Genomic DNA, 27,217 nt, shown 5'->3' on the forward strand with positions numbered 1-27,217 from the left:
GAGGGAGAAAAGGGACCCATGATTTAGATTAGCCATGGCATTATGTCAATGGCAGATTAAAAAAAGATAGCTCTGTAAAGTTTATGCAAAAGTAATTCATCTAAATCAGTGGAAAAAAAGATCTCATTAGAGAGGTATATTTGTGTGTTAGGAATAGAATATATATATATATATATATATATATATATATATATATATATACTAAATATATATACACACACACATAACTATACTTCCGTTTTATATTTTTAGCTTATTTTAATTTTCTGTGCTGTTAATATTGGAAAATTATACACATAATAAAATTACAATGACCATTATGGGAGTGTCGAAACAATGCATTACTTATTTGTTTTATTTGACTATTTGATAAATAAGAAAATCTTTTAGAATGTTATAATTAGCATAATATGTTACAGTATAAAATTTTCCCAAAGAAATATTGTAATAGAAATAAAACATTATAATATATATTTTTATCAAGTCAATCATATCTCAATAACCAGTGAATCCTCTAGGATAAGAAATGCCTCATGGGTTTAATTATTTATTTATTTATTCTGATGCCTCATATTCAATTTTAAAATGCTAGGCTGCATAGAGTCTTGTTTTCTAAAGAGTAATCTAGAGAATATGGTAAAGGGAATATTTTGTTCTGAAAGCAAAACCCTATATTCTTATTTTGAGGAAGAATGACATGAGAAACTTCTTCAGAGCAGAATCCATGATATATGATATTGTGAATATTTTTCTTAATATCCTGAAATTGCAAGAGGCAAGTGCATGAGAGAATTTTATATTTCCACTTGAGAATTTTATTGACTTTGAGAGTCTTCTAAAACTGAATACATGGCATGGTTAAATTCATTTTATATAGTCTCCCTACTAATTTCCAAATAACTATTGTTAAATGTGTAAGTATCCTTTTAGTTTCATTTTGGATCATTGCATGGTATTTTTGATTAATAATAGCTACTAAAAATCAGGATGTACAAGTGTTGGATTTTTTTACTGTCAGGCCATCAAAGACTAATGTTATTTAAGAGAGAAAAAAAAAAGTGCAGGTCGGTGTGCAGGGTAACTGCAGTCCTGTCAAGACTCACTGGATGGGGCTGCACTAGTTTCTCCACACGGCTCTTAACATGGCTCAATTCTCACTGGCTGTGGGGGTTTTTTCTGTTGGGTAGTTCACAGTATGAGGACTGAATTTTCTTAGAGCAAATGAGAGAGAGAGAGAGAGAGAGAGAGAGAGACGGAGACTGAAGTAGAGAACTAAGTTGAAGTCACCATTTCTGGAAAAATCTTAGGAGTAACACCCCATTACCTTTGCTGGAAGTGAGTCATTGTTTGTTAGAAGTGAGTTCCTAGGTCCAAGAAGTGGGGAATGTTGAGGGCCAACCTCGTAGCCATTTGTTGCATGGTATTTCAATCTCTATATGTAGAATATCATCTTTCGATATTGAAAACAACTTTTGTTGGAGAAAAAGAAACTAAAATTTAGTGGATTAAAACAATAAAGATACATATTTCTCATGTTTTTGTTAACCGACTAGTTGGTCCTTTTGCTTCACATGAGGATGAGCACTGGGGTGGTCCAGCGCCCACTCCCATGGTAAGCAGTTGGTGTTGTCCAAAAGTTGGGAATTCAGCTGGAGCTTTCTTCATAGCATGTTTGTTGGGCTCTGTAAGAGGGAGTGGACCAAGACTGAGTGCCTCTGAAGGAAGCAAGCTATATTCTTTAATATCTAGCTTCAAAAGTCCAAGATGGCACTCTTTTCTACTGGTCAAAGCAGTCTCAGGACCACCTCAGTTTCCCAGGGAGGGGACATGACTTGTACCTCTTAATGAGGACCTGTCATCCCTCTCAAGGGAGAGAAGGAATATTCTTCAAGAGCACCTTTGGAGATGGACCACTTCAGTGTGCCCTTTGGCTGTGACCATCATATACCATTCACAAGCTATAGATACTTACCTCTTTCCATAGCCCTCAAAAGTGTCATCCCTTATGGCATCAGCTTGAAGTCCAGTATCTTATCCACTTTATCTGGTCCAACTATACAGTAGATTGCAAAGTAGCACTCCATTGACACAGGTCTTCAAGTGGGGTTCCCTGAATGGTGAGACCATAAACCAACAGAACACTAAAATCTAACAAAAGTTGCTATTTCCTCTGACTCACAGAGGGCACCTTCTTTGTTCCAGGCCCCTTTTCTGCTCCCTGGAGAGGTTCTCCACCTCTACTGGCTCTGTTCTGTTAAGATATCTTTCCTTCCTCCCTCAAACTGTCCCAGGTTTGCAAGTAAGTGGCTTTCTCAGCCTTCCCGACTTGAGGGAGTTGGCACCCTAGAACCTTCTTTTCATCTTAAGTTATCTGTTTCTTTCAGTGAAAGCTGGGATACGAGTCACCAAAACGTCGAGGCTTTGCTGTTTACAACGTCATCATGCATTCTATTGAGCACATTCCTGCATGCTTTGGGAAGATGCCCCTGAGATTCTTCCAGCCTGTTACCTAGCTGTGTAGTTGTCTCAGGTTTTTCTTTATGACTTTGTGAAGTTTTAACCAAGAGTCTTAACAGATGCTCTGATCGTCCCCCTTGAGAACACAGTTAACTGTCAACACTCTAAATTTGATCTTTGCTCCAGACTTTCTGCTACTTTCAGAGTCATTTTTACACTGGACAAGTAGGAAATAAACAAACAAAAGAGTCCAGAGTTGCAAGATTCCTCTTAAGAATCTGTACCTTATTTTAGGCACCTAAGAGAAACCATTTGGCACTTTCCACATTCTGCCTGGAAATCTCCTGAGTAAAATCCACAGCTTCATTGAGTGTGTTTCCTCTCTTCCATGTTACCCAGGCGATAGTGTCACAGAACTTACGTCCCTAAAAACACAGCTGCCTGTGTTGTATCCAGTAAGATTTTTCTAAGCTGTTCTCCCAGCCCCATTGACGGTTTTTTCAAGTGATTCTGACCTCCAGCCACCCAGTGCCAAAGCACAGAAAAAAATTCTTTTACGTAGAGCAGTAGCAGTGTCTCCCATCATCAACAGAGAATGAGTGGTCTCATTGTTCTGCACCTTCACAAAAAACTTGACATTGTCCATCTTAGGTTTTATTTTCAGTCCATTAGCTGAGTGATGGGATCACGTTGTTGTTTTAATTGACCTTTTCTTGGTTATTTGAAGGTTAAATGCCTTGGATTTTATGTTTTCTGGATACCTGGATTTCTTCTTTCGTGCAACATATGTCAGGACGTTTGGCCATCTTACACTGTGTTCTCTGTCACATACCATTGGTCTGTAGATATGCTGGATGTCATGATTTGAAGGTTATGTATGTTGATAATACCTTCTTGTAGGGTGTGACTCAGGTTGGCACTGAACTTTTGGCACACTGTCTACATCACTCCAACATCTTCTGGATTCTATTTCATATAAGTGCTGATCTAATTACTCTTCTTTTGAGGAAATGGCTTTTCTTTTTCCCTGGCTGGTTAAAATATTTTCCCATTCTCAGCAGTTTTGAATGCTCTGAATAATCATTTTCTTTCTCTTTCTAGAGATCTGTTAAGATTAGCATCTCTCAGAGTTCCCACTGTGGTGCAGGGGAAACAAATCTGACTAGGAGCCATGAGGTTACAGGTTTGATCCATGGCCTCACTCAGTGGGTAAAGGATCTGGCATTCCCATGAGCTGTGGTGTAAGTCAAAGACAGGGCTTGGATCCTGCGTTGCTGTGGCTGTGGTGTAGGGTGGCAGCTGTAGCACTAATTCAACTTCTAGCCTGGGAACCTCCATATACAGCAGGTGCAGCCCTAAAATGAAAGAGAAAAAAAAAAGATTAGCATCGCTCCCTCTGTCCTGTCTTTCAACATCTCTTGCATTCTCTCATTCTTTATCTCTCTGTGCTACACATCGGAGATGTCTTTCAATGCATTAATTTTAATCTGCTGTTAAATCTGTCTATTGGGTTTTTATTTCAGTTATTATTATTTTTTTGAATTTCAGTTGTTGTGATTTTCATTTCTAGGTTGGTTTGGTTGTTTTTCAAAAGTACTGGGTTCTTTTTGACAACTATCCCCTGCAGAGGTCAATCTTGTTTATAATTTCTTTAAACATCAGCATAGTTTTTTGGTTTCATTTTATTTTGTTTTTTAATAGTCTGACTTGTAGTTCCATTCTCTGGAGTCTTTGAAGGTCTGTTTCTGCTACCTTTGTTTGCACTGGCTCTCACTTGGTTTATGTTTTGTTGTTAACCTTTTGCTATAAATAGCTCATTTCTCCTGGAAAATTATTTGTGGAAACTCTCTAGTGCCTGTACTTAAACTATATTCCTACAGAAAGCAGCTGTATTTGCTTCAGCCTGGGCTCTCTACCCATTTATATTCCTTGTAAATTAAATGTAAGGTTTAAAGTATTTAGGTAATCCAGGTAATTTGTATTGGGGCTGCAAATCTATTGGATTGATAGGATTGGGCTAGAATTTCCTATTCACATCCCTCATCCTGGAAGATGCTTTTATTCAGTTGGATGCTGTGGTTTATGTAGTCCAGTTTCTTGTTTCCTTTGATGGGAACCTCAAACCCACTGTTACAGGCTGGAGAGCAAGATGGGTTATGAATTAACATTATAGACTTTCCTATGAATCAGACATGAGTATATTTTTATGGTCTTTCCTACATTCTTCTTGAATTTCTTGTTATTGAATGTTGTTAAGTTCCCCAGCTCTATCCCTGCCTATTATTTTCTCAGGGACATGCTCTAGTTCTTCTATCCTGATAATTGTTAAAGAAGAATTATATATGATCTGTATGTTATTTGTTTTGCCGAACTTTGGCAAGACATCCTTTCATCCTCATTTTTCTCAAACTTTTCTCCAACCTTTTTTTTTCTGTTTATCTTCATAAAGAAACTTTTCCATGCTTATTGACTTTTTTCTTTTATACTTCCTTTTTGTTTTTTCCTGGTTCCTTTGATTTGTCCCTGTGATGTGGTAACCAAGTGGCCAGCAGTGACATGGCTATAGATGGGTACACCAGAGGGGGAAGTGTTGACTGGTGGCATTCCTGGTGATGCATAGTCTTGTAGAATGGGAATTCTAGGGCTCTGCGGGAGAATTAGGGCTTCTCAGTGTGATAAAGCTCCCTTTAATCCACACCCCGTGGTGTAGGGCCCCCTGGTGGTGACTGTGCGTTAAGTAGATCCCTAGACAGTTCTGGCCACTCTCACTTTATTTTCCTCACCTTCTGGCCCACCCCTAAATTCAAGTTTTCCTGGGCCATACAGTTTATAGGAATAATGGAAATTATTTATAACAGAATCAATTTTCTTCAGGTTAATTAATTGCAGGAAATTTATCCTGAAGTGTGCTATACTCTGCTAATTTCAGGTCTTACATTATGTCTTTGATCCATTTTGAGTTAATGTTTGGATATATTGTTAGGTTAAGGGTCAGAATATATTATTTTGCTTGTGGATGTATATATGGTCTTCCCGGCACCATTTGTTGAAAAGACTGTCCTTTCACAGTTGAATGTCTTGATGCCCTTGTCAAAAATCAATTGACCATATATGGGAGGATTTATTTCTGCTTTTTATGTTGATACAGCTCAAAAATTACATGTGAAGCACTGGAGAAAGGAAGGACTAAGGCAAAGAGTCTGGCTAGGATTCTGATGCCTTAAGGTGATGAGGGCTGGGATTAAGATTGTAGTGGACTGGAGAGAGAGGTTGGTAGTAAGAGATTGTGCAAAAATAATTGAAGCTCTTGGCATCTTGCTGATAGAAGGAACAGTGTAAAGAAGTCAGGTTAATTGTGTTTGTGAAGTTCTCAGCTCAGGAAAGCTCATAAGAAGGCTAACAATTGATAAATGAAAAGTCTAAGGGAATAAAATTAATGGGATTCTATCAATTTTACTCTCTGACTAAACAGGGGACAACTGATTCTCTCCTTCCAACCTAAAATTTATGATATTGGTTTATATTGCTGTAGACCATTACTCTGGGGAAACCAAGGGTTATTTTCACAGAGTTTTTTTTTTTTTTGGCTTTTTAGGGCCAAACCCCTCAGCATATAGAAGTTCCCAGGCTAGAGGATGAATCAGAGCTGCAGCTGCCAGCCTACCCACAGCCACAGCAACATGGATCCGAGCTGTGTCTGCGACTTACACCTCATCTCGCCACAACAACAGATCCTTAACCCACTGAATGAGGCCAGGGATCAAAGCCACATCCTCATGGATACTGATAGGATTCGTTTCCGCTGAGCCACAATGGGAACTCCCTATTTTCACAGCTCTTAATGAAGTAACTTTAGGTGCTTTTGTATTTGAAATATAGAAAAATGAGCAAAGAGAATGTAGATTTAGCATGTGTCTCAATAAACAGGTCTTAAACTGTAGTCTAAGAGCAATTGAGCCATTTCAGGGTTTTACTAATGCAATGCCATTTTCTCAAGTACACAAATACATTTTAAATACCAGTGGAAAGGAATGTCAGTATAGCACTATTAAAAATTTGAAGACATATTTCAGTGAACACTTCGATTTTGTATTCGATGCAGGCTGAGAATGAGCTTGATTCTTACAATCCTTAGGAAATGATAGGTTTCGGGGCCAAATGGACCCTGACCATCCAGTTCTGCCTGGAGCTCCAGCAACTGTAATTCTTCCCAGTCTCCCAAGATGCAGGTTACATTTTTGAGAAATAACTCTTTCTTGGAGACGGAAGACTTTAGGGAGCTCCCAGTCTAACTTTCTTAACCTGTGGTTCAAAACCAGGTAGCCAACTCTGATCACTTGTATTCTCAAGTGAAATACTCATGAAAAAAAAAGACCAGTTTCTGACACTCAATTCAAACCTGCAGAATCAGTGTGATATTGAGGAAATGAGTGCCAGGAAGATGAAGAGAGATGAGAAAAATGGAGAGGGAGGGATCCTGATTTTTTGGTAATTGTTTAATTCCCATGTACTTACGATGGACCAGGGCTACTTGCTAGTGGAAAATACCAAAAAGTGAGGATCCTTGCAGTTTTCAGATAGCTGCAAACAGCTAGGGGCAGAACTTTGAAATTGCCAATCATGGTCTTAGACACAATGCTTTCTTAAGTGGCTTTATACATACTTAGATTAGCTTCATTTTGTTGTTATTTAAAATTAGGGAAGTTCCCTGGTAGCTCAGAGGGGTAAGAATCCTGTGTTGTCGGTACTGTGGCTCAGGTTGCTGCTGTGGCACATTCCCTGGCCAGGGAACTTCTGCATGCCACAGGTTCAGCAAAAAAAAAAAAAAAATTGGGGTGCAATTTTTTTTTTTTTGCCATTTCTTGGGCTGCTCCCACGGCATATGGAGGTTCCCAGGCTAGGGGTCTAATCAGAGCTGTAGCTGTCGGCCTAGGCCAGAGCCACAGCAACGCAGGATCCGAGCTGCGTCTGCAACCTACACCACAGCTCACGGCAACGCCGGATCGTTAACCCACTGAGCAAGGGCAGGGATCGAACCCGCAACCTCATGGTTCCTAGTCGGATTCGTTAACCACTGTGCCACGACAGGAACTCCTGGGGTGCAATTTTTGAGCTAAATTGACTTAAAAGACCTTTTGCACCTAGTATATATTGTTTTATATTAAGGGAAAAGTGAATATATGGAAATTTAAAAGGTATCTAGCATTGTTTGGATATTTGTAAACATTCAGAATGAACTATGTTATAAGTTTCCTGCAGGAATTCACCTGCTGATCTCAGGAATTTGAGGAAGTGAGATGAACTTTCCAAAGTTAAATGCTTTTTTTTTTTTTTTTGTCTTTTTCTTTGAGGGCTGCACCCGTGGCATATGGAAATTCCCAGGATAGGGGTTAAATTGGATCTGTAGCCCCTGGACTACACCACAGCCACAGCAACTCGGGATCTGAGCCGTGTCTGTGACCTAGACCACAGCTCGCAGCAACGCCGGATCCTTAACCTACTGAATGAGGCCAGGGATCAAACCTGCGTCCTCATGGATGCTAGTAAGATTCGTTTCCACTGAGCCATGACAGGAACTCCCAGCAAAGTTAAATGCTTTCTAATAGAAATAATTGCAGTATGCAGACTAGGTAGTGGGGCTACAGCACTGGTATTTAATTTGTAGCTAGTGGTTTTAGAGCCACAGTAATATTTTAGGTATATAAACAATAATTTTTTATCCATTTGCCTCACTCAGGAGCTAAAATTCTGAATTGCATGTGGGTAAGATTACTTATATTGATATACTTTATACTTTAGGGACTCTATATCCTATCCATTATTTAGTTGATACTTGTGAGTTCTCTGCTTCTTTTTTTTTTGTCTTTTTTTTTTGCCATTTCTTGGGCCACTCTCGAGGCATATGGAGGTTCCCAGGCTAGGAGTCTAATCGGAGTTGTAGCCGCCGGCCTACCCCAGAACTACAACTCAGGATCCGAGCCACGTCTGCAACCTACACTACAGCTCACGGCAACGCCGGATCCTTAACCCACTGAGCAAGGCCAGGGATCGAACCTGCAACCTCTTGGTTCCTAGTTGGATTCATTAACCACTGAGCCGTGACGGAAACTCTGAGTTCTCTGCTTTGTATCAAGCCTTGTTGATATTTTTATCCTAATTTTTTAGGAAGAAGCTTTATTGTTACACAAGTTCAACATCATTAGAGCTTTCTGGTGAATTCTTCTTTATGAAAGTAATATTTAACCTACTTTTTGATCTTATATTTTGACTTTTAAGTCCATTTTGTTTAATAGAATATCATTACATAATTTTTTCATTTTTTAATTACTTGTACTTGACTGGCACATCCTTTTGTGCCCTTCTACTCTCGGTCTTTCCACATCACCATGCATGGCTCATGGCTTTTCTATAAAGTTTGTGGCTGGGTTTGAGAATTAAAAGAGCAGAAGAATAGCTGGAAACCAAAGACTCTGACTGTGGTGGAAGGAGATGAGAGTTGTTACTTAAAATTAAGAACACTCTTACATTTAAAGACAGAACAAGGTAACTTCAGTGCCTTGTCCAGACTGGCAGAAATTCATCCTATTCAAATAATTCCATGCCTCCTGCATGCTCCAACACTGATCTATAGCCAGTGCCAGTGCTTGGCTTTTTACATTTGCTGTTTTTTTTTCCAGTCCCACAATGGCTCTATTTGTCCATGTGCGCTGCTAGTGCCTGGCGTGACAGAGGACATTCAAAGTTTCCAATTAGAGGCAGTTCCAGTTGTATTTAGAAGGGGCTAACGCTCATCAAATTGACCAGAAGCACAGGAAATCGTGTCTTAAAGCTAAATTGCCTTGGCTTGTACAGCTTTATTGTGTTCATAGTGTATTTACTGAGTTGTAACCTTATAAGGCATCTTCAGGATACTTGCATTTATGTATTTACATAATATTGAGAAAGCATGATTTTTTTCATACAATATTTTATATTTTCCATTTTCTGTGATGTAATTTATTTACCTCATTTTTAGTGATGTATACAGTGACATAAGTGAGATGAAAGATACTAATGCCCAGATAACGCCATTCCTCACCACTCACACACACATACAATTTGGGGTGCCATCCCGACTTTCAACTCTTGGCATGTCAGAGACAGGAGGATTCTATGCCTCTGTAGCCATGTGCCACATGTGCTGGCTTAGGTTCCAAAGTAATGCCATTACTAGTTACCAGCCTCTCAAATTGCTCTTATGAAGTAATTTCCTGCTCTGACTCTTCTAGACATAAAAGCTCAGATGTAGGAGTTCCTGTTGTGGCTTGGGGTTACAGACCCACCTAGTATCCATAGGGAGGCAGGTTTGATTCCTGGCCTTGCTCTGTGGTTAAGGATCCAGTGTTGATGTAGGTTGCAAATGTGGCTTGGATCTGGCACATGGCAGGCTGTAGCTCCAATTCAACCCCTAGTCCAGTTCCATACAACCTGCCGAGATGTGTGTTCCAAACTCTTCCATGGCCACCATTCCATCATTCCTCCTGATGACTGAACAACACACGTCCATAACCATGAATGGGTGCTGAGAAAGGAATGAATGGGAAGTAATGGAGAGAGGAGGGCACTGGAGGTGTTTTAGTCACAAACAGAGCTGGCACCACTGTTGTGCCAGCAAGAAATGTCCCATTAAACCAGTTCTAGTGAAAAAGATGGTTCAGAAGATGGACCCCCCCTTTTTTTTGTGGTTTCATGTAATTTAGGACATACTTACCGGATGAGTGAATGAGGGCATTGCTGAGAGAATTTGGGGCTGGGAGCAGTTTGCTAATAATCATTAAGAACTTCCCTGGTTCCCCTTGGACAGGAAATTTAGTATGTTCTTTGATAGCTAATTCAGATACACAAACACCAAACACTGTTTGGAAAAATCTAGTTTTTAAAAATGGTTTTTATGATTCTTTTGGTCTTCTGATGATTTCTTCTTCCCTCCTGCCCTCAAAGTTTTTCTCTATTCTGTATAGCAAATACATATTTTCCTCATAGAAAAATTCAGTTGTGATTCACTATCAAAGTCAAACATTGTAAAGCTTATTTAATGGAAACAAAGCAAAATCCAGCGTCTGTGCATTCGTTTTACTAAAAAGAGTATCTTTTTTTCAGTATATTTAATATTATGTATATAAGCATCATGAAGAGATGTAATATAAACAGATAAATAAAATTTAAAAAGCAATTCATCTATACAAGCCAAGGAAATATCAATAATATTTTACAGGGCTTGCAAACTTCCTTCTTAAAATTTTTATAAGTTTTTCTTTCTAAAATTTGTATATGAGTAAACTTTACGTTAAACTAGAAAAAAGAAGTTAGGATATGTAAACTCTGTGTCAGCATTAGACCCTTAAGGAGGCAAACTCAATGCCATGCTGTAATTGTCACAGATAACAGTAAACCTTAAAAAGAGGCTTAAGATATTGTGCTATGGATTTTATTTTTTTATTTTTTGTGCTATGAATTTTATACTACAATATGTTGCTTTTAGAAAAGAGTGAAATAAATCAGATTATTAAAATAATATGATGGTGCAAGCTATTTTAGTACATGCTGTCAAGATTTTTTTCCAGTTGGTTTTTAAAACAGCATCTTATATTCAGGTAACCAATTTAAAAATCTACAAACAGTGCTTTTCAATCTTGAGTAGGAAGCAAGGTGTCAACACTGATGAGCTGCAGGCAGGTAAAGCAGAACAGAAAAGTGCCCATTGAAGTGGGCAGTTTCACTGAAAGAGCTGATTTAATAAAGACATGCCTACAGATATTACAGGCTTTCAAAAGTAAGTCAAGATGAAAAGTGGAGACATTATAGAGCTCAGGACATAATTCAGGACATGTGAGATGGTGGAAATTTAAGGACAATGTTGATTAATTTTCTTTAAGACCAGCCTGTCAGGTAATTGAGCTGTGCATTGCAAACATGTTTAAGTATCAACATTGAATTCTGTAATCAGAGGGCTTTGTACATACAGTTACATGGCCGTGACAGGCAATTACATTTTCCCATAAATTGTTGTTCTAGGAACACTCCTGTGTTCTGTGGCATAATAGCATACTTGGGATGTTGAAGCCTAAACTGGTAACACCTTGATTCTAGCTAAGAAAAACACATTTCAGAACTACTCAGTGATTTGTTCAAAGATAGCTATGAGGTGCTTTAGGTTTTAAGTCAGAACAAGTTTATTTTTCTGAAGTTGTTGATCCCACCTTTTGTTCATTAGTAAAACGAAGATGCCTTTGATTTTGATTTAGTCATAAGCTAATTAGGCAAACAGTCATTTACTGAAAGTCCAACCATAAGGTGGTTAGCATAGTGAAAATTCCTTTGGAATGGAAGCTAAATGAATTGCATCTGAGTTAATCAATTGTAACTAGAGTTTTGTTGAGAGAAGGCATTTGTTCATGATTCAAAAATGAGGTTGGTTAGGAGCCCTATCTTCTCTTAAAAAAAATACTGAAGACCTCAGAGTGCTTTGGGTTATACAGCTCTATTATTCAGTATTTATCCTATTAGACATTTAAAGCTGATAAAAATTTAAATAGCTATTTATTAATTCATAGAAAAATTACCCTGGAAACCAATTATGCATTAACATAAAAGCATATATAAAAACATTGATTAATACTAACATATCAATTAATAAATATTAAAAAATAATTAGACGAATTGTATTGTTCCACATTTGTATAAATTTAACGTCTGGCTTATTAGGATGCAGAGAGCTTCTCACATCTGCTTCTGCATTACATCTTTGCAGAGTAGTCTTAGGATTGAAATATATGAAGAAAATTCAACCTCACAGAGAAATGTAGATGGAAAAGGGAAGAGTATTTTTATAGACTTTTCAGATAGATACTACCTCGAATTTCAAGAAGTGATAGTTTCTTAAAAGTTCCTTGCAATGAAGAATATGAAACTATATCAATGAAGTTTTCATATTCTCTTACATTTACATCTATTAATGTATTTTGTTCTTCACACGCTCCCTTTACCCATGTACAATTGTCAGGAAACATATTGAAAAATTATTTATGTATGTATTGAGAAGCTGTCAAATACACAGTGATGGATGTGTTTTCATTTGCTTGAAGCTTGCAATTTATTGTTGGCAGCAAACACTGTCAGTTGGTTTTCCTTAAAGTCAGTAGATTCACTGTGTTCTTCCTGCAGGAAAGACATGTACTCAAAATTTTACATTTTGAAAAATTAGTAATTTTGAGTGTCTCATCAAGGAGACACTTATTTTAAAGTAAATAAGCTTTTTACCCCCATGAATGCAAGGGAATGAATTATACAGTGAACACTAAGAGCTAAGGTTTGGTGCCATTGTCTTGATTCCTGGTAAAGCATCCGTTGTACTCACCATTGCTTTTGCACTATTAACGCAAAGGTCAACATAGATGTTTCAGTATAAGTCATAAGATTTAAAACAACAATTTGCATATTTCAGTACTACTTGCACTTGTTGCCAAGCATTCACTTAACAGAAGATCAGCGATGATTGGTCTATGCTGATACTGAATTAATTCAAGCAAAATAAGCAAGCTCACCCATGCCTGTACACCCAACTGTGAGACAAAAGTGAAGTTCAGTAGACAAATATTAATTCTGTCTTCTGGTTAAAGCTAAAATTTTAAATAAGCAAGTTATGATAAGGGTGGAAAGCAGCAGTGTCCTGGGTTTTTTTTTGTTTGTTTGTTTTGTTTTGTTTTAAACCACTTTTCAACCAGGGAACATTCAGTGATGGCAGCTGACAAAATTCATTGCTTTCTTATTTTCTCAGGTGTTGTGTGGGCTTCTCCAGCCAACACAATACAATAACCTACTTTATAAGATGTTTCAGTGACTGTCATTTTTAGTTTGAAAAGTATAACTCATGATTTGATTTTTAGCTTTTTCTTGTTTTGTTTTGCAATATTATTTATTTTTTCAAAATTTCCCAAATAAAAAGTTACATATAATAACTATTTATATAATTGTATGACATAATCTTATTATATATTTATACAATTATTATATTAACATGTATTCTTTTGCTGTAAGATAAGTGAAAAATTATTTGGCTCTTTTAATATTTCAAGATGTATTGTAGACTTTTATATGGAAAATTAGAAGAGTTATTTTCTCAACCCACCTGCACTGTTTAACATGTAAAGATGCTGGAAAAGACACTGGAATAAGAGTTCTCTGACTCATGGAAGTGAAGAATCTACACCAAAGAAAATGAACCAAACTCTAAATAAGAAACACAGGTATAATGAAACCTCTTCCTCCCCAGGTTTCATAGATGTTAAAATTTAACTGACTGTGTTATACAGCAGGATATTTTTGAATAGTGTTATTGCAGTAGTTCAGTTGGAGCGTAATTTTGAGGTCAATTCTTAAAGAAAAATAACTGATTTTTCAGCCATCAATGTGATGATATCTTTGAAATCCAAAAATTTGTTGTTATAGTCTTCAAACTAGAAATAAAAAAGCCACCAAAGTGTTTTACAAGGTTAGTTGTCACACTGGCTGGAGAAGTACACACAGTGCTGAGAGATTCTTTAAAGAGCCTATTATGCCTACATTTAATATATTCACTATTTTCCAACTATTTGTCTCAAAATAATGTTGCAATCAAACTGCCACAATAAAATTACTAGAAAATATTTTTCTTCCTAAATCGCAATCAGGCAGATTATTACATCTATAAAGCTGAAGGAAAGATAGCTTTTGTCATCTTTTCATATCTTTTTTAATTAAATTTTTTTTTTTTTTTTTTTTTGCTTTTTAGGGCTGCACACGCGGTATATGGAGCTTCCCTGGCTAGGGGTTGAATCAGACTTACAGCTGCCGCCAGCGTATATCACAGCCACAGCAATGCAGGGTCTGAGCCACATCTGTGACCTACACCACAGCTCATGGCAACGTCGGGTCCCCAACCCACTAAGCAAGGCCAGGGATAGAACCCACATCTTCATGGATAGTAGTCAGATTCGTTTCTGCTGAGCAATGACGGGAACACCCATCTTTTTCTTATGTAGAGCTTTTTCATTTCATTTGGAGGAGATGCCTGCTTTTCATAAATAAAAGTCCTCCTTGAAATGTCAGCTTCATTCTTTTCTCCAGCTTTTATTTATTTATTTATTTATTTATTTATTTATTTTAACCCACTGTGCTGGACCAGGTATTGAACCTGTGCCTCTGCAGTGACCCGAGTGGCTGCAGTCAGATTCTTAACCCACTGTGCCACAGCGGGAACTTCTCCAGCTTTAAATAGAGACAGTATAATAGTGATAGAGGAAAGTGAGCTTTAGTCTTCTTTATCTCTGACAAATGTTCATCCTTCATAGTAAAAAATATATATTATAAGTATAATTTTTTTTATTTCAGGGGAAATACTGTTACATTTCATAATACATACATGTGTGTAAGGGGGATATTTATGAATGAGGACAGAAAATGTACTGATTTTAGTTGTGTTTCCATGTAGGCTCAAGACAAAATTCAAGGTTTCAAAATTAGAATGTATTAGATGAAAATGGGCTACTGGGATTATAGCAGGGAAAATTAAAGATTTGGTTTGTATTTTTAAAAGTTCATTCAGGTTGCTTAGTGGACCACCGATTTGGGAAGCTCTGGAATAGAAAATGATGATGAGTGAGTCCAAGGTCATTGTGCTTCTGCATGGTAATTTATGTCATTGCCTGGGACAACCCTAAGCAATAAATCAATCTCAATATTCTTAAATTCAGTGTAGGCTGTTTTAAAGAACTATTACATTGTTTATTTTCTATCTGTTATTGCAGTTCACAGGGACCATGTATTGTGATTGTGATATTACTGGTCCTAATAGAAATGGAATTGCAGGAATGCTTTTTTCCTAAAAGTTTTTTTTTTTTTTTAATAATCAGTTCTCTTACCATTAATACAAAGGCAAAAATACATTTTTATAAATTTTTAATTCTTAGAGCTAGAATTTCTCTCAATGTTGTCTGTCATGAGTTATAAAAATGACAGAGGTTAGCTCTCAAACTAGAGAATAGAATACCAAGTACATTTTCACAAGAATCATAGGAATAGCCATGCAAAGCTGAAACATTCTCATCAAAAAGGAGAGAGTGGGTAGTAATAATGCTATTATTAAGCATTATGCAAAATAGTAAAAAGGATACAATGAATAATAAAGAATCCGGATAACTGAAATAGGTGGGCTTGATGGGTGGGTCTTTTCAATACTAGTAAAACCGCTTAATAGTGACAGCCAATCTGAGTAATTCTCTACAAACAGTTCTTTTTTTTTTTTTTTGCCTTTTCTAGGGCTGCTCCCGCAGCATATGGAGGTTCCCAGGCTAGCTACACCACAGCTCACGGCAACGCTGGATCCTTAACCCATTGAGCAAGGCCAGGGATCAAACCCGCAACCTCATGGTTCCTAGTAGGATTTGTTAACCACTGCGCCACGACGGGAACTCCCGACAGTTCTTTCTTGTACACAGTAGGTATTACATATACACTTCTTGAAAGAATAACCAAATATCCATTGATTGATATGAAGGAAAAAAAATCTCTCCTAGGAGGAGGTCTGGTCCAAATGAACTATGTTTTCCTCATTTCTGTTTCTTTCATGATATTTCCTTCTTTCTTTTCTTAAAAGGCAAAAGAACTGTTTTCAAAACAGTTATGCAGACAGTTTTTTCAAAACTTACTACCACTGTTATTTTAATAGTGTCCTACAATAAAATGAGCCTAAATGGGAGATACAGCTAAATTGTGGCAGGGGGGGGTGGGGGGGTGGGGTGGGGGGAATCCAGGTCTTTCAGAGTCAACAGATTACTATTAAACCACCAAACCTGTAATGAAAAGTACCCTAGTACCATAAGCCTTCACTTATAGGTTTAGTTCATTCACACATGCAGACATACTAAGAAGCACACTTAGATTCACATGGATATACATGCACATATGATTTTTCTAAAATCTTTTTAGGGCTATACCTGAAGCCTATGGAAGCTCCAGCCCAGGGGTTGAATGAGAGCTGTAGCTGCTAGCCTGCACCACAGCCACAGCAACATGGGATCCAAACCACATCTGTAGCCTACACCACAGTTCACAGCAACGCCAGATTCTTAACCCACTGAGCCAGGCCAGGGATCGAACTCAACGTCCTCATGGATAATAGCCAGGTTTGTTACCACTGAGCTACAATGGGAACTCCCACATATGATCTTAATTTCCAGAACTAATTCTATTAAGAAAGAGAGCTGCCCTTTAATATTTTTGTCCTAGGGAGTTCCCATCGTGGCTCAGTGTTTAACAAATCCAACTAGGAACCATGAGGTTGTGGGTTCGATCCCTGCCCTTGCTCAGTGGGTTAAGGATCCAGCATTGCCATGAGCTGTGGCATAGGTCGCAGACTCAGCTCGGATCCCTAGTTGCTGTGGCTCTGGTGAAGGCTGGCAGCTACAACTCTGATTAGACCCCTAGCCTGGGAACTTCCATGTGCCTTGGGTGCAGCCCTAGAAAAGACAAAAAAAAAAGTCATATTTCTGTCCTAGACATTTTTGAGCAATGTCTTGCAAAACATTTCTAACTTTGTAAGATTTTTGATTTATCACTAATACCATAGTTGCAAAAAGAAATTAAATTTCAAAATCATCTTTTAAATTGAATAGTATGTGTCTCCAAAATAAATCATAGCCTTCGATGCCTTTACTCATAAATAAAAGAAAATCAATTCACAGTAGCTGAGACTATAGGGACGTGTATTGTTTCAAAAAGCAAGAAACTCAGAGAAGTACAATTCCAGACAAGGTTAATACAGTGCCTCGGTGATATCCTTAAGGACCCACCATTCTCCACAGTTCCATTATTCTCATATAGTAGCCAGCATTTTCTTACCTGAGCATCTATTGGTGTCATAAGTTGGCCACTGCACATGATCCCAAAGGCTCTAACCAAGACACGACCTCAACAAGATCTGGAAAACTATATGCCTTGTCTCTATTTATTATAAAGGGAAAGTTTCTCAGAAGCCCTCGGATAGGCTCATCTTTGTACTACGTGGCTGCGTACCTACCTCTAAACCCATTACAGGAAAGGGAAAGGAGAATAGCATTTTTGAATTATAGCAATAAGGAGGTTTTAGAATGCTTATGATAAATCAAGCCTCCCCCAGCATACATAAATGAGCAGAGATGGACAGACACCTGGACTGTGGTAGATTGAGAAGAATGAGGAGAGACTGGAGGCTGAGTTAACAGAGCAGAATAGTGAGGGGCACTTTGAAAACCAGCATAGGATGAAAAGTGAGGGAAGAAGAGTGGTTAAGGATCCTGCATCGTATCTGCGATGACAGCGTAGGTCACAGCTGCAGCTTGGATTCTGTTCCTGGCCTGGGAACTTCCATATGTCATGGTTGCAGCCAAAAAAGAAAAAAAAAGTTGGGGAAGAAGATTTGATAAAAACAAATAGTGCAGTCAGCCAGGGGAGAGGGACCCTAGGTTTTACATCTTAACTTTGTGCTTCCAATATTTCAGCTGAAATTGTGTTTCAACAATTTAAAGAATCTTTTAAATTAAACAAAATAAATGTATCTAGAACAATGGGAGTTTGCCCAAACTCTGAATTATCTATGATACATTTTACAAAAACATCTATTGTCTGATTATAGAATTAAGATGATGAGTAAGATTTTTGCTTGATTATTAGATGAAGAATGCTATTGGAATTTTTTTAAAGGCTTCTTTTAATTGATAAAAATCTTCTGTGGTAATTAATATAGAAATTAACTTTTCAGTATTAACATTATCTTGCACTCTTTAACCATTTCATTTCTCCTAAGGTATTTTTAATGGCAGATTCCTGAATAATTTACCAGTATCTTACTCAACATCATTTTAAGTAGTAAAGTCCAAATAAGACTAATTGTCTTTTTCTCCATTTTTAAGATCCTGACTTTAAGGACCTTGGAGTTTTGAAACCATTACCAGGTTAGTAAAATAGATATTCAATACTGTTCAGAGGCCTTTGTTTTCTGCTATGATGTATACTCTTGGTTTATTACTCAAGCTCCATTTTTGTATGTTTGTTTGGCATTTTGTTATTTAGTGTGTGAGTTTGAGATGGGCGGTCCTGAAGGCATTGTGGAGTCTATACAAATTATGAAGGAAGGCAAAGCTTCTGCTAGTGAGGCCGTTGATTGCAAGTGGTACATCCGCGCTCCTCCACGATCCAAGGTCAGTCTTAAGGTGAAATGCAGATGTGATGGTCCACTTGAAAAGTGTCTCAGGCATGCATTGCTTTGAACCAACTGGACATGCTTCATACATTTCAGAGTGCAATCATAAGCTACCCTCTTATTTTTGGTTTTGAAAAGCAGCTTGTCTTCCTCTGTTGAGTGTAACTTTGAAGGTCATAAATAATATGGAGAGGGTGCAGCAGAAATCCTTGAATAACCTGGATAAGAGACTCTAAGGTAAATCTACCTGTCTGAAAAATGGATTGAAATGTCATATGTAAGCTATGGTTCTATGCATAATTAACTTATGTTCTTATTGCCAGTGTCTGCAGATGACTCGCTTTTTAACCTAAAATCATATCTATGGAAGAAAAATTCCAGGGATCACAAAGTCATGAATCTGGTATATAAAATAAACCTGTGATAGGGAGCTGAGGGACAGTGGTGATCAGGACCATGCAAAGTGAACAGTAGGTGCTTAACTGTCTAGTTTTAGTTTTAGTTTTTTTAAAAACAAACTCCTTTTTTTAAGCTCACCTGTTAAGTTTATTTTTCCTTTTTGGGGGGAGGCCATTTCCATGGCATGGAGAAGTTCCTGGGCCAGGGTTCAAACTTGAGCCACAGCAGTGACAGAGGTGAATCCTTAACCACTAGGCCACCAGGTAACTCCTATTAAACTCCCTTTGGTGGTAGTTACCAGAGAAGTCAGCCCAGCATTACCAAGTCCTCCATTTCTTGTGTAACATGCTACAAATCTAGATGTTATACCGTTACCTTGATTTTTCGCTGTAGACAGTCAATTTAAAAAATTGGAAACGTTACATATATTAAACTAAATTTACTATGGGACAGATTTAGACCACTATTTAGGAAACACTTGTTTAGAACAACCATTTTTACCCTTTTATGGATGTATCTTAAGAAATACTGGGATGAGTAATTTTTCACCAGTAACTCTCACAGGTTTAGAGTGTCAATTATTTGCTTTTTCTCCCTTTATTGTCATTCTTCAGTTATTGAGTATAGTTACAACCAAGTTTTACTGATTGATTAGATTTAGGGTTGCCTATGTATTGAAGTTGAAACATTTGATTGATTGACCTAGTGACTGTAAAATTTCAATCACTGAGCTGAAGAAATGAAAATTGATCCTGTCTGCAGGTTTCCAATTTAACTCTTAGACAAATGTATCAAAATAATCCACACACTGACACAAGATCCTTGAGGGCTCATAGGGTTTACTAGAGTGGGGAAAAGATCACACACCTGGTGAGGTAAATCAAAGGTTCAAATAGCATCCAGGGTGTCCACTGAATCTTAATGAGAAACAGTGCTGTTAGGCAGAAAAGGTGGGAAGGGTTCTCCAGGTAGAGTGAATAGCATCTGTAAGGTCATGGGATCATAAGACCAGTATGGTCTTTCAGGAATTAAACTAATTACAGGTGACCAAATGGAAGCAGAAGCATGGAGATGAGTGGTGAGTCATTAAGCAGAAGGGTCTGTTAGTCCCCATAGATCCTGGATTCATCCCAAATGCCTTAGGATACATGAAAGTGTGTGAAACAGGAAATTGATGTGATCAGATCTGCATTTTGAAAAGAGATTTTCCTTGTCTGGAAAGGACAGAGATGTTAACACCACAAGCTAGATACAAAAGAATTTGAAGGCTGTATATTCAAGGTGAGGGAAAAATAAGACTCATCTCTGAGGTAGTTGGTATTTCAGGAAATATTTTTGTTTTCTTTCACTTAATTTTCCATGAATATGTCTCTGGGGTTCACATCTATTTGGGAAGCGTGGTGTATTTTCTCCAAAATTCTGGTTTTAAAGATTCAGACCACGGTCTGTTTTCCAGCTTTGCCACTTCAGGTCTCTTTGCACCTGGAAAAATCTTTTAAAAAATTAACTGCATTATGAAGAAAGACACAGTGATTCCTCCTTTAAAAAAAAAAAATCCAAGGCTACTGGTGACATAAAACTCAAACTACTACAACGATTATGTAAGAACTACAGTTTTATTGTGCTCTCAAGTAATCCGTGGGTTCACATGTGCTATTCATTTTCCTTAATCTCTGTGAGTGAGAGATGCTTTAGATTTTTTTTTTTCAACATTTGAGCTCCGCCTCATGGTCATAACGAGCATCTTTGTCACCACAGTGTTAAAGAGAGTGTTTCTATGGAAGTGTAAATACACACCATTTCCTTCAGCTGGTAGATAAGCTGCCTTTTGTACAACCCCAGAACAACAATAGCCAGTATACCTGCCTGCTACAGAATCTGGCATTCTGTGACCCAAAGGGGCAGCTGCCTGCAGAGCTAGACAAAGATGGCTCTATTGTGACAGACTTTCTCTGTTAAATTAAAGGTTAGGGGATAAGAAGTGGCTTTGAATAACTGTTGAGAAAAGCAAGAACCGGAGATGATGGCTTATGTGGGCTTTCTCTTTATATGGAGTTCCCAGCAGCTTATGTGGATAGACTATCAAAGCACAAGTTCAACTTTAAATGGTTCATGTGAATATTTGAATTATTACTGGTCATTGAAACATATTACATGAGGAAAGTACTAAATAGCTTACCATGGTTCTATTAAAAGTATATATTGCTTCTCAGCTTTTAACAAATAGAAAATACAGTAGCTGATATCTTCTTTGAGAATCATAATGCAGATGATTGCCTTTAATGAAATGTGATTAATGCAGATTGCTTAGAACTTGGAATAACAGAGCCAGAAAGTAAGTTGGAAAATCCTCATTAAATAGATGAATTAACTGCGTCAGGACAGTGAAGTTGTTGATGGCTAAACAATGGGATGTTGAAATAATGCCTCTGTAGGTGACTCTATTTTTCATATAAATTCTGGAGCAAAGACGGTGGAAGGGAATTATGGTGTCTAGTTCTGGATCTGGTGCAGAAAAAACCACTAGAAAAGAATGTTGGATGAGCCCATCATGGTAACAACATTAATTCCATGAAAGTTGGGGCTAATTTCTCTCCAGGTACCCAGGGCCAAGAAAAATCTCTGTCATTCAGCTAAAACTGATTAACTGATGAATGTCTAAAAAAATGGACAGGGTGGCAATCTTCAAACAGTTGAAGAACTGTCATAATAGAGGAATAAGAGGATAAGGCTTAATTTGCATGTTTTTTAAAGTATTACAATTTACATGAATGCTTGAATCTGGAGAAATATTCAATATAAAGAATGTTTCTGTTTTTTTTTTTTATTTTAATAATGGAGGTCTAATGAGATTCCATGGGAAGAGTCCAAGTAAAGTTTGGCAGAGATTTTTATATAATAATTAAAAAGTCAATTAATTTTTGGTATAGATAATATTAAACTCCTCTCTAGACCAAAACTTAATGACTCTATAATAAGTGGCTGTCTAAATAATTGATTAATAACAGGGCTGAAGAAAGTTCTCCATTCCTAGTCCTTTGTGATGTCACAAAATCACACTAACTAGAAGACATTGTCAAATTTTTTAGCACCGGAGAAGAGTTAAGTCAAAAGACTTATGAAAGTGTGTAAATGAAGGCATTCTCATTATGGGTCAGTGGTAATGAACCTGAACTAATACCCATGAGGATGCATGTTCAATCCTTGGCCTTGCTCAGTGGGTTAAGGATCCAGTATTGCCATGAACTGTCATGTAGGCTGCAGATGCAGCTCAGATCCTGCATTGCTGTGGCTGTGGCATAGGCTGGCAGCTGCAGCTCCGATTCAACCCCTAGCCTAGGAACTTCCCTATGCCACAAGTGGAGTCCTAAAAAGCAAAAGAAAAGAAAAGAAAAGAAAAATAATTAATTTAATGATTAAGGTCTGGGGAGAATAAAACTCCAGGCTTTAGTAACCATATATCAGGGGTTCCCATTGTGTCCCAGTGGTTAATGAACCCGACTCGTAACCATAAGTTTTCTGGTTCTATCCCTCGCCTCGCTCAGTGGGTTAAGGATCTGGCATTGCTGTGAGTTGTGGTGTAGGTCCCAGGTGTGGCTTGGATCCCTCGTTGCTATGGCTGTGGTGTAAGCCGGCAGCTACAGCTCCAATTTGACCCCTAGCCTGGGAACCTCCATATGCTATGGTTGCGGCCCTAAAAAGACAAAAGAAAAAAAAAAGTAATCATACATCATTCAAAACTTCAATTTCTTTTTTAAAATGTTGCTTCAAAATGTTTTGAATAAAATTAGGATTAAAAACTTGACAAGGTAATAAATCAATATTTTATAGTGAAGTTGTGTTACAGATAGTGATATGATGAACTTAATTTTTGTGGGCAGCACCTTAAAGATGATTCCCAAGATTTCCAGCCCAGTCCTTGGGACCATGAATATGAGAAAATGTCACACACCTGATTACCTTGAATTACTCGACAAAAGAGATTTTGCTGATGCATTGAAATTATCAATAAGTTGACTCTGAGTTAATTAAAAGAGAGTTTACACAAGTGAGCCTGATTTAACCAAAGAATCCTTTAAAAGCGGAGTTTTCTCTGGCTGTGGACAAAAGGGGAAGTCAGAGAGACAGAGGCATCTATGAACATTTTTTAGGAGCTGCCAACAATTCCTGGTAAAAAGTCATGAAGAAAACAGGAACCTTGGTCCAGAACTGCAGGGACCTGAGGTTTCAGCCCCTTGTGTCCTTAGCAAAGAACACAGCCCAGCCCACCAATACTTCTAACTTACAGGACTTGGAGATAGCAGGATAGGTATATTATTTAAAGAAGGTCAATGTTTGCTAATTTGTCATGGGAGCAAGGAGAAAATAAATGCAATAGGCGAAGAGTAGCAACCTCAACCATAGTTGAGGACAATGATCAGTTTGGGGGTTCTAAAGATTGAGTCTGCCCTTATTGTCTCCAAAAAGGAAAAGGAAAATTGGGTAAACCAAATGAAAAATTTAACTGATTAGATAACTAACTACAGTGAAAATATTATGGTTCGACTTCATTTTTAAAATGAAATTTCAGTTGTGTAGCATCAGATTTTGGAAGGTTACTCAGCTGGACCTTACATATTTTGATCCTTGTCTGTGCATGTTAGAAAATCATATTAATATTGTTGTATCAAGATTTGTTGTGTGGGGTGTGTCTTTTTCTCAGCATTTTGGAAAATAGTAGGATGTTCTGGTTTTCTCCTTCAAATAAAGTGCATGATGGAACAGCCTACCTAAAATAAAGGCTTGGTAAATCCAACCACAAATAAAGCAGCAACCACAGAAGTCCTGGACTATACACTTTTTAGAATGTGCTTTATCCATCAAAGTGTAAAATAATAATATTGAAATAATATTGAATAATATTGAAACTGCAGTCAGTTTTCTTAGACTGTGTCATATTTAATTTGTATTTATTGTAGAGAAAACTATTCTGGCAAATCTTAAATAATTGCCCCCAACAATGTTTGTTTTCTGCACACTATTGTGACAGGAGGAGGGGGATCAGGTTGAATGGTTGGTATTAAATGTTTTCTAAGTATATTAATTTAATAAATTGTTTCCTAAATTTACCTGCTTTAAGTATACGAAAGGGATTCTGCTCTCCATACAGTGTGATTTGGAGACAGATATTACCAGAAATTGTTTATATATTCTGAAGCTTCCTCCATCCTATTCAATACATCATTTTGTCAGCTCAAACTCCTTGTGATTGATTAGAAAGAGGAATGCCTCAAAATGATTCACTGAGAGGAGATTGTAATCTGACTATTTTACTGGAGTTATATATGATTCTGTTTATCATCTTTTTCTTCAGTAGAGAGACTAAAAAGCTTTCTATAGTTTTTTTACCTTAAGTAAAAACATTGTCACATAGCATTCTTCCCCTCAGTGATATTATGGCACGGCTTTAAGCTGACGAGATATCACGTAAATCATAATGTGGGGAGGGCTTTTATATGATATATTCTATAGCTAGTGTGGGAAAACTTGACCTCTTTTCAGGTAATGGCATTTGGCTTCTGCAGTAACAGCTCTGCACCCACTTAAGCTAATACTCACTAGAATATTTTGTTTCTTTTTTTTAACTAGAAAAGATTTTAAAATGATTGAATATTTCAGAAGTGAACATATAAAATCCAGTGACTGTAATTGTTCACTTCCTCTATGAATAGTATTCTGTCTAATAAGAATGGCCTTTGAATATAGAAGGTTCTCAGACTTCAGCTTTAGGAATGCAAATCATTCACCTCTTGTGGAAAATACAAAGTTGTGAAATGAGACGGCCAGCTATGCAAACTGCCTTCCTAACTCTTGCAATATTCTTGCATAAAAAAATCTTATTTTAAAAGAAAATTTAAGACAGCCATTTATTTCAGAGGGCCGTATTTATTTTCTGTGAATCTCATTTATATCTCCATTGTCAACATGTTTCTTACTCTCTTTAGAAAAATAGACATGGTTTTGCTTTGCTTGCTTATTTGTCAATTTTGTTGTAGTTTGTTTCTGTTTAAGACAACCAGTTTCTTTCAGGAATATCAGTCTTTGAAAAATTTCAGAAAATTTTAGATGGGGCTGTAGAGTGTGATACTAAGGAGACAAGTGTTAGGCAGATCTGAGTTCAAACCCATCTGTTACCTAAGGGCCCATGTCACTGTGAGAAAGTTATTTGGTTTTCTAAACCTTGGTGTTTGTTTGTTTTTTCATTTTCAAATAGTTATAATAAAAAGTTTGTATCGCCATTGAGAGATTTGAGTGAAGTAACACATTAGCACGATTAAGTTCTTGCCAGTACAAATAATAAATCAGCATTTTAAACTGTGCTTCTTCATGCAATGTAAGAAAGAAACCTGAAATAATTGTTCACAGATATCTAGCTACCCAAAAACATCACACAATCAAAAATCTTTCTTTCTTGAATTAGTCAGATGATTATTATTCTTTCTGTGGGCATTATGTTTGTTTTTGATTACTTTGTAAGAACATTGGAAGGAAGGGTTTTCAGCCACCCTACTCCATATTTTCTCTTATTGTAACTGTGTATGTTTACAATTGTAATTACAATTGAGAGGTAATAAGCTACGTTGGAGTCATTATATCATTTTCAAAAAAATAAATATATATTTGATTTTGGGTGCGTTTGACACATATTTTACCTTCTGAAAAAACCTAGATTTTATAGGTATTTATATATTGTGTATTTTTATAGTTTTCAGTTTGTTTTACTTTTAGTCAGGATGGGGCCACTGAAGAGATTGTTAAAATAAGAGTTTGGGATTTTAATCCTATTTAAGGCTCTCACATTGATTTGCGTGTTTTCCTTGAGCAAGCTATTTTATGTCCTTTGCTCCAGTTTCCTGATACAGGTCATCTTAATGACAGATCCATTTCCTTTTTACAAATCCATGCGAAAATCTGAAAAATAAACTAGTTAATAGAAACTGGAAAGATTTACCATTTTCAGATATGTCTTCCTAGGGTGGACATTATTGGAATTTCCTAGATAATTTATAGGAATGCAGTACTTGGTTGGAAAGGGTAGATCCAAGAAGGGCTACATGAGTAACATTTGAAATTTTTTTTTTTGTCTTTTTGCCATTTCTTGGGCCGCTCCCTCGGCATATGGAAGTTCCCAGACTAGGAGTCTAATCAGAGCTGTAGCCGCCAGCCTACACCAGAGCCACAGCAACGCGGGATCCAAGCTGCGTCTGCAACCTACACCACAGCTCACGGCAACACCGGATCCTTAACCCACTGAGCAAGGCCAGGGACCGAACCCTCAACCTCATGGTTCCTGGTCAGACTCGTTAACCACTGCGCCACGACGGGAACTCCACATTTGAATTTTTGATAGAATAAAATAAAGCAATAACCTGGGAATGAAGTCCAAGCAGACTTTCCCAGGCGGTATGTTTTCTAAGGCTGTGGTAAGGGCTGCTACCTTAAAGTCAGCATCAAAGTATTTGGGAATTTTGAGATAGCTTCCAACTGAAATGTTAGAGATTGCCTATACATGAAAAACTTCTCATCATGCAAAGCATAATAAAACTCAGTGCTTTCCACTGTATCTCAGTTCTGTCTGTTTCCCCCTATTTTCCTGTTTTTGTTCTTCCTTCTGAGAGTTCTATGAGGATTTCCTGACTTGAGATTCACATTTTATTTTCAGTCGATTCCTTATGAGTCTATAACATACTACTTATATGCTTTTATGCCATAGTTTCGAGTTATATTATAAACACCTTGTTTTGAGTATTACTGCATATTGTTTCCCACTGATGATAATAAAATGTCAATTATTCCATATAATTATCATTATTTATAGCACTCAAAGTCTGCTGTATAGGTGCCTGATAATTATGTGATGGATGCTGAAAAAAATGAAGTCAATAAAGAAAACAGAATTTCCAATCAGTTGGTCATTAAAGGTACATCCACTCAAATTTTTTGGAGTGCTTAACATATGTCACATGTTTAATGCTTAGAATAAAATAAGTACAACACTGCTCCAACTTTTCAGGAACACAGGGTTTAGCAAAAGATACATATAACCTGTAAATAGAGCTTAAAATA

At 37.2% G+C, this 27,217-nt stretch overlaps 1 protein-coding gene across 2 annotated transcripts in view; it reads left to right on the forward strand.

The window, feature by feature from the left end:
- NETO1 (neuropilin and tolloid like 1) overlaps positions 1-27,217 on the forward strand; it is a 105,367-nt gene that overhangs the window by 44,307 nt on the left and 33,843 nt on the right. For both annotated transcript variants that reach the window (XM_047769474.1, XM_047769475.1), the window contains exons 5-6: positions 18,423-18,464; positions 18,583-18,710. In XM_047769474.1, coding sequence (XP_047625430.1) covers positions 18,423-18,464; positions 18,583-18,710 — 170 coding nt within the window. The remainder of the gene's footprint in view (positions 1-18,422; positions 18,465-18,582; positions 18,711-27,217) is intronic.

The sequence above is a fragment of the Phacochoerus africanus genome, chromosome 2 (genome assembly GCF_016906955.1).
Source record: "Phacochoerus africanus isolate WHEZ1 chromosome 2, ROS_Pafr_v1, whole genome shotgun sequence".
Lineage (NCBI taxonomy): Eukaryota > Metazoa > Chordata > Mammalia > Artiodactyla > Suidae > Phacochoerus > Phacochoerus africanus.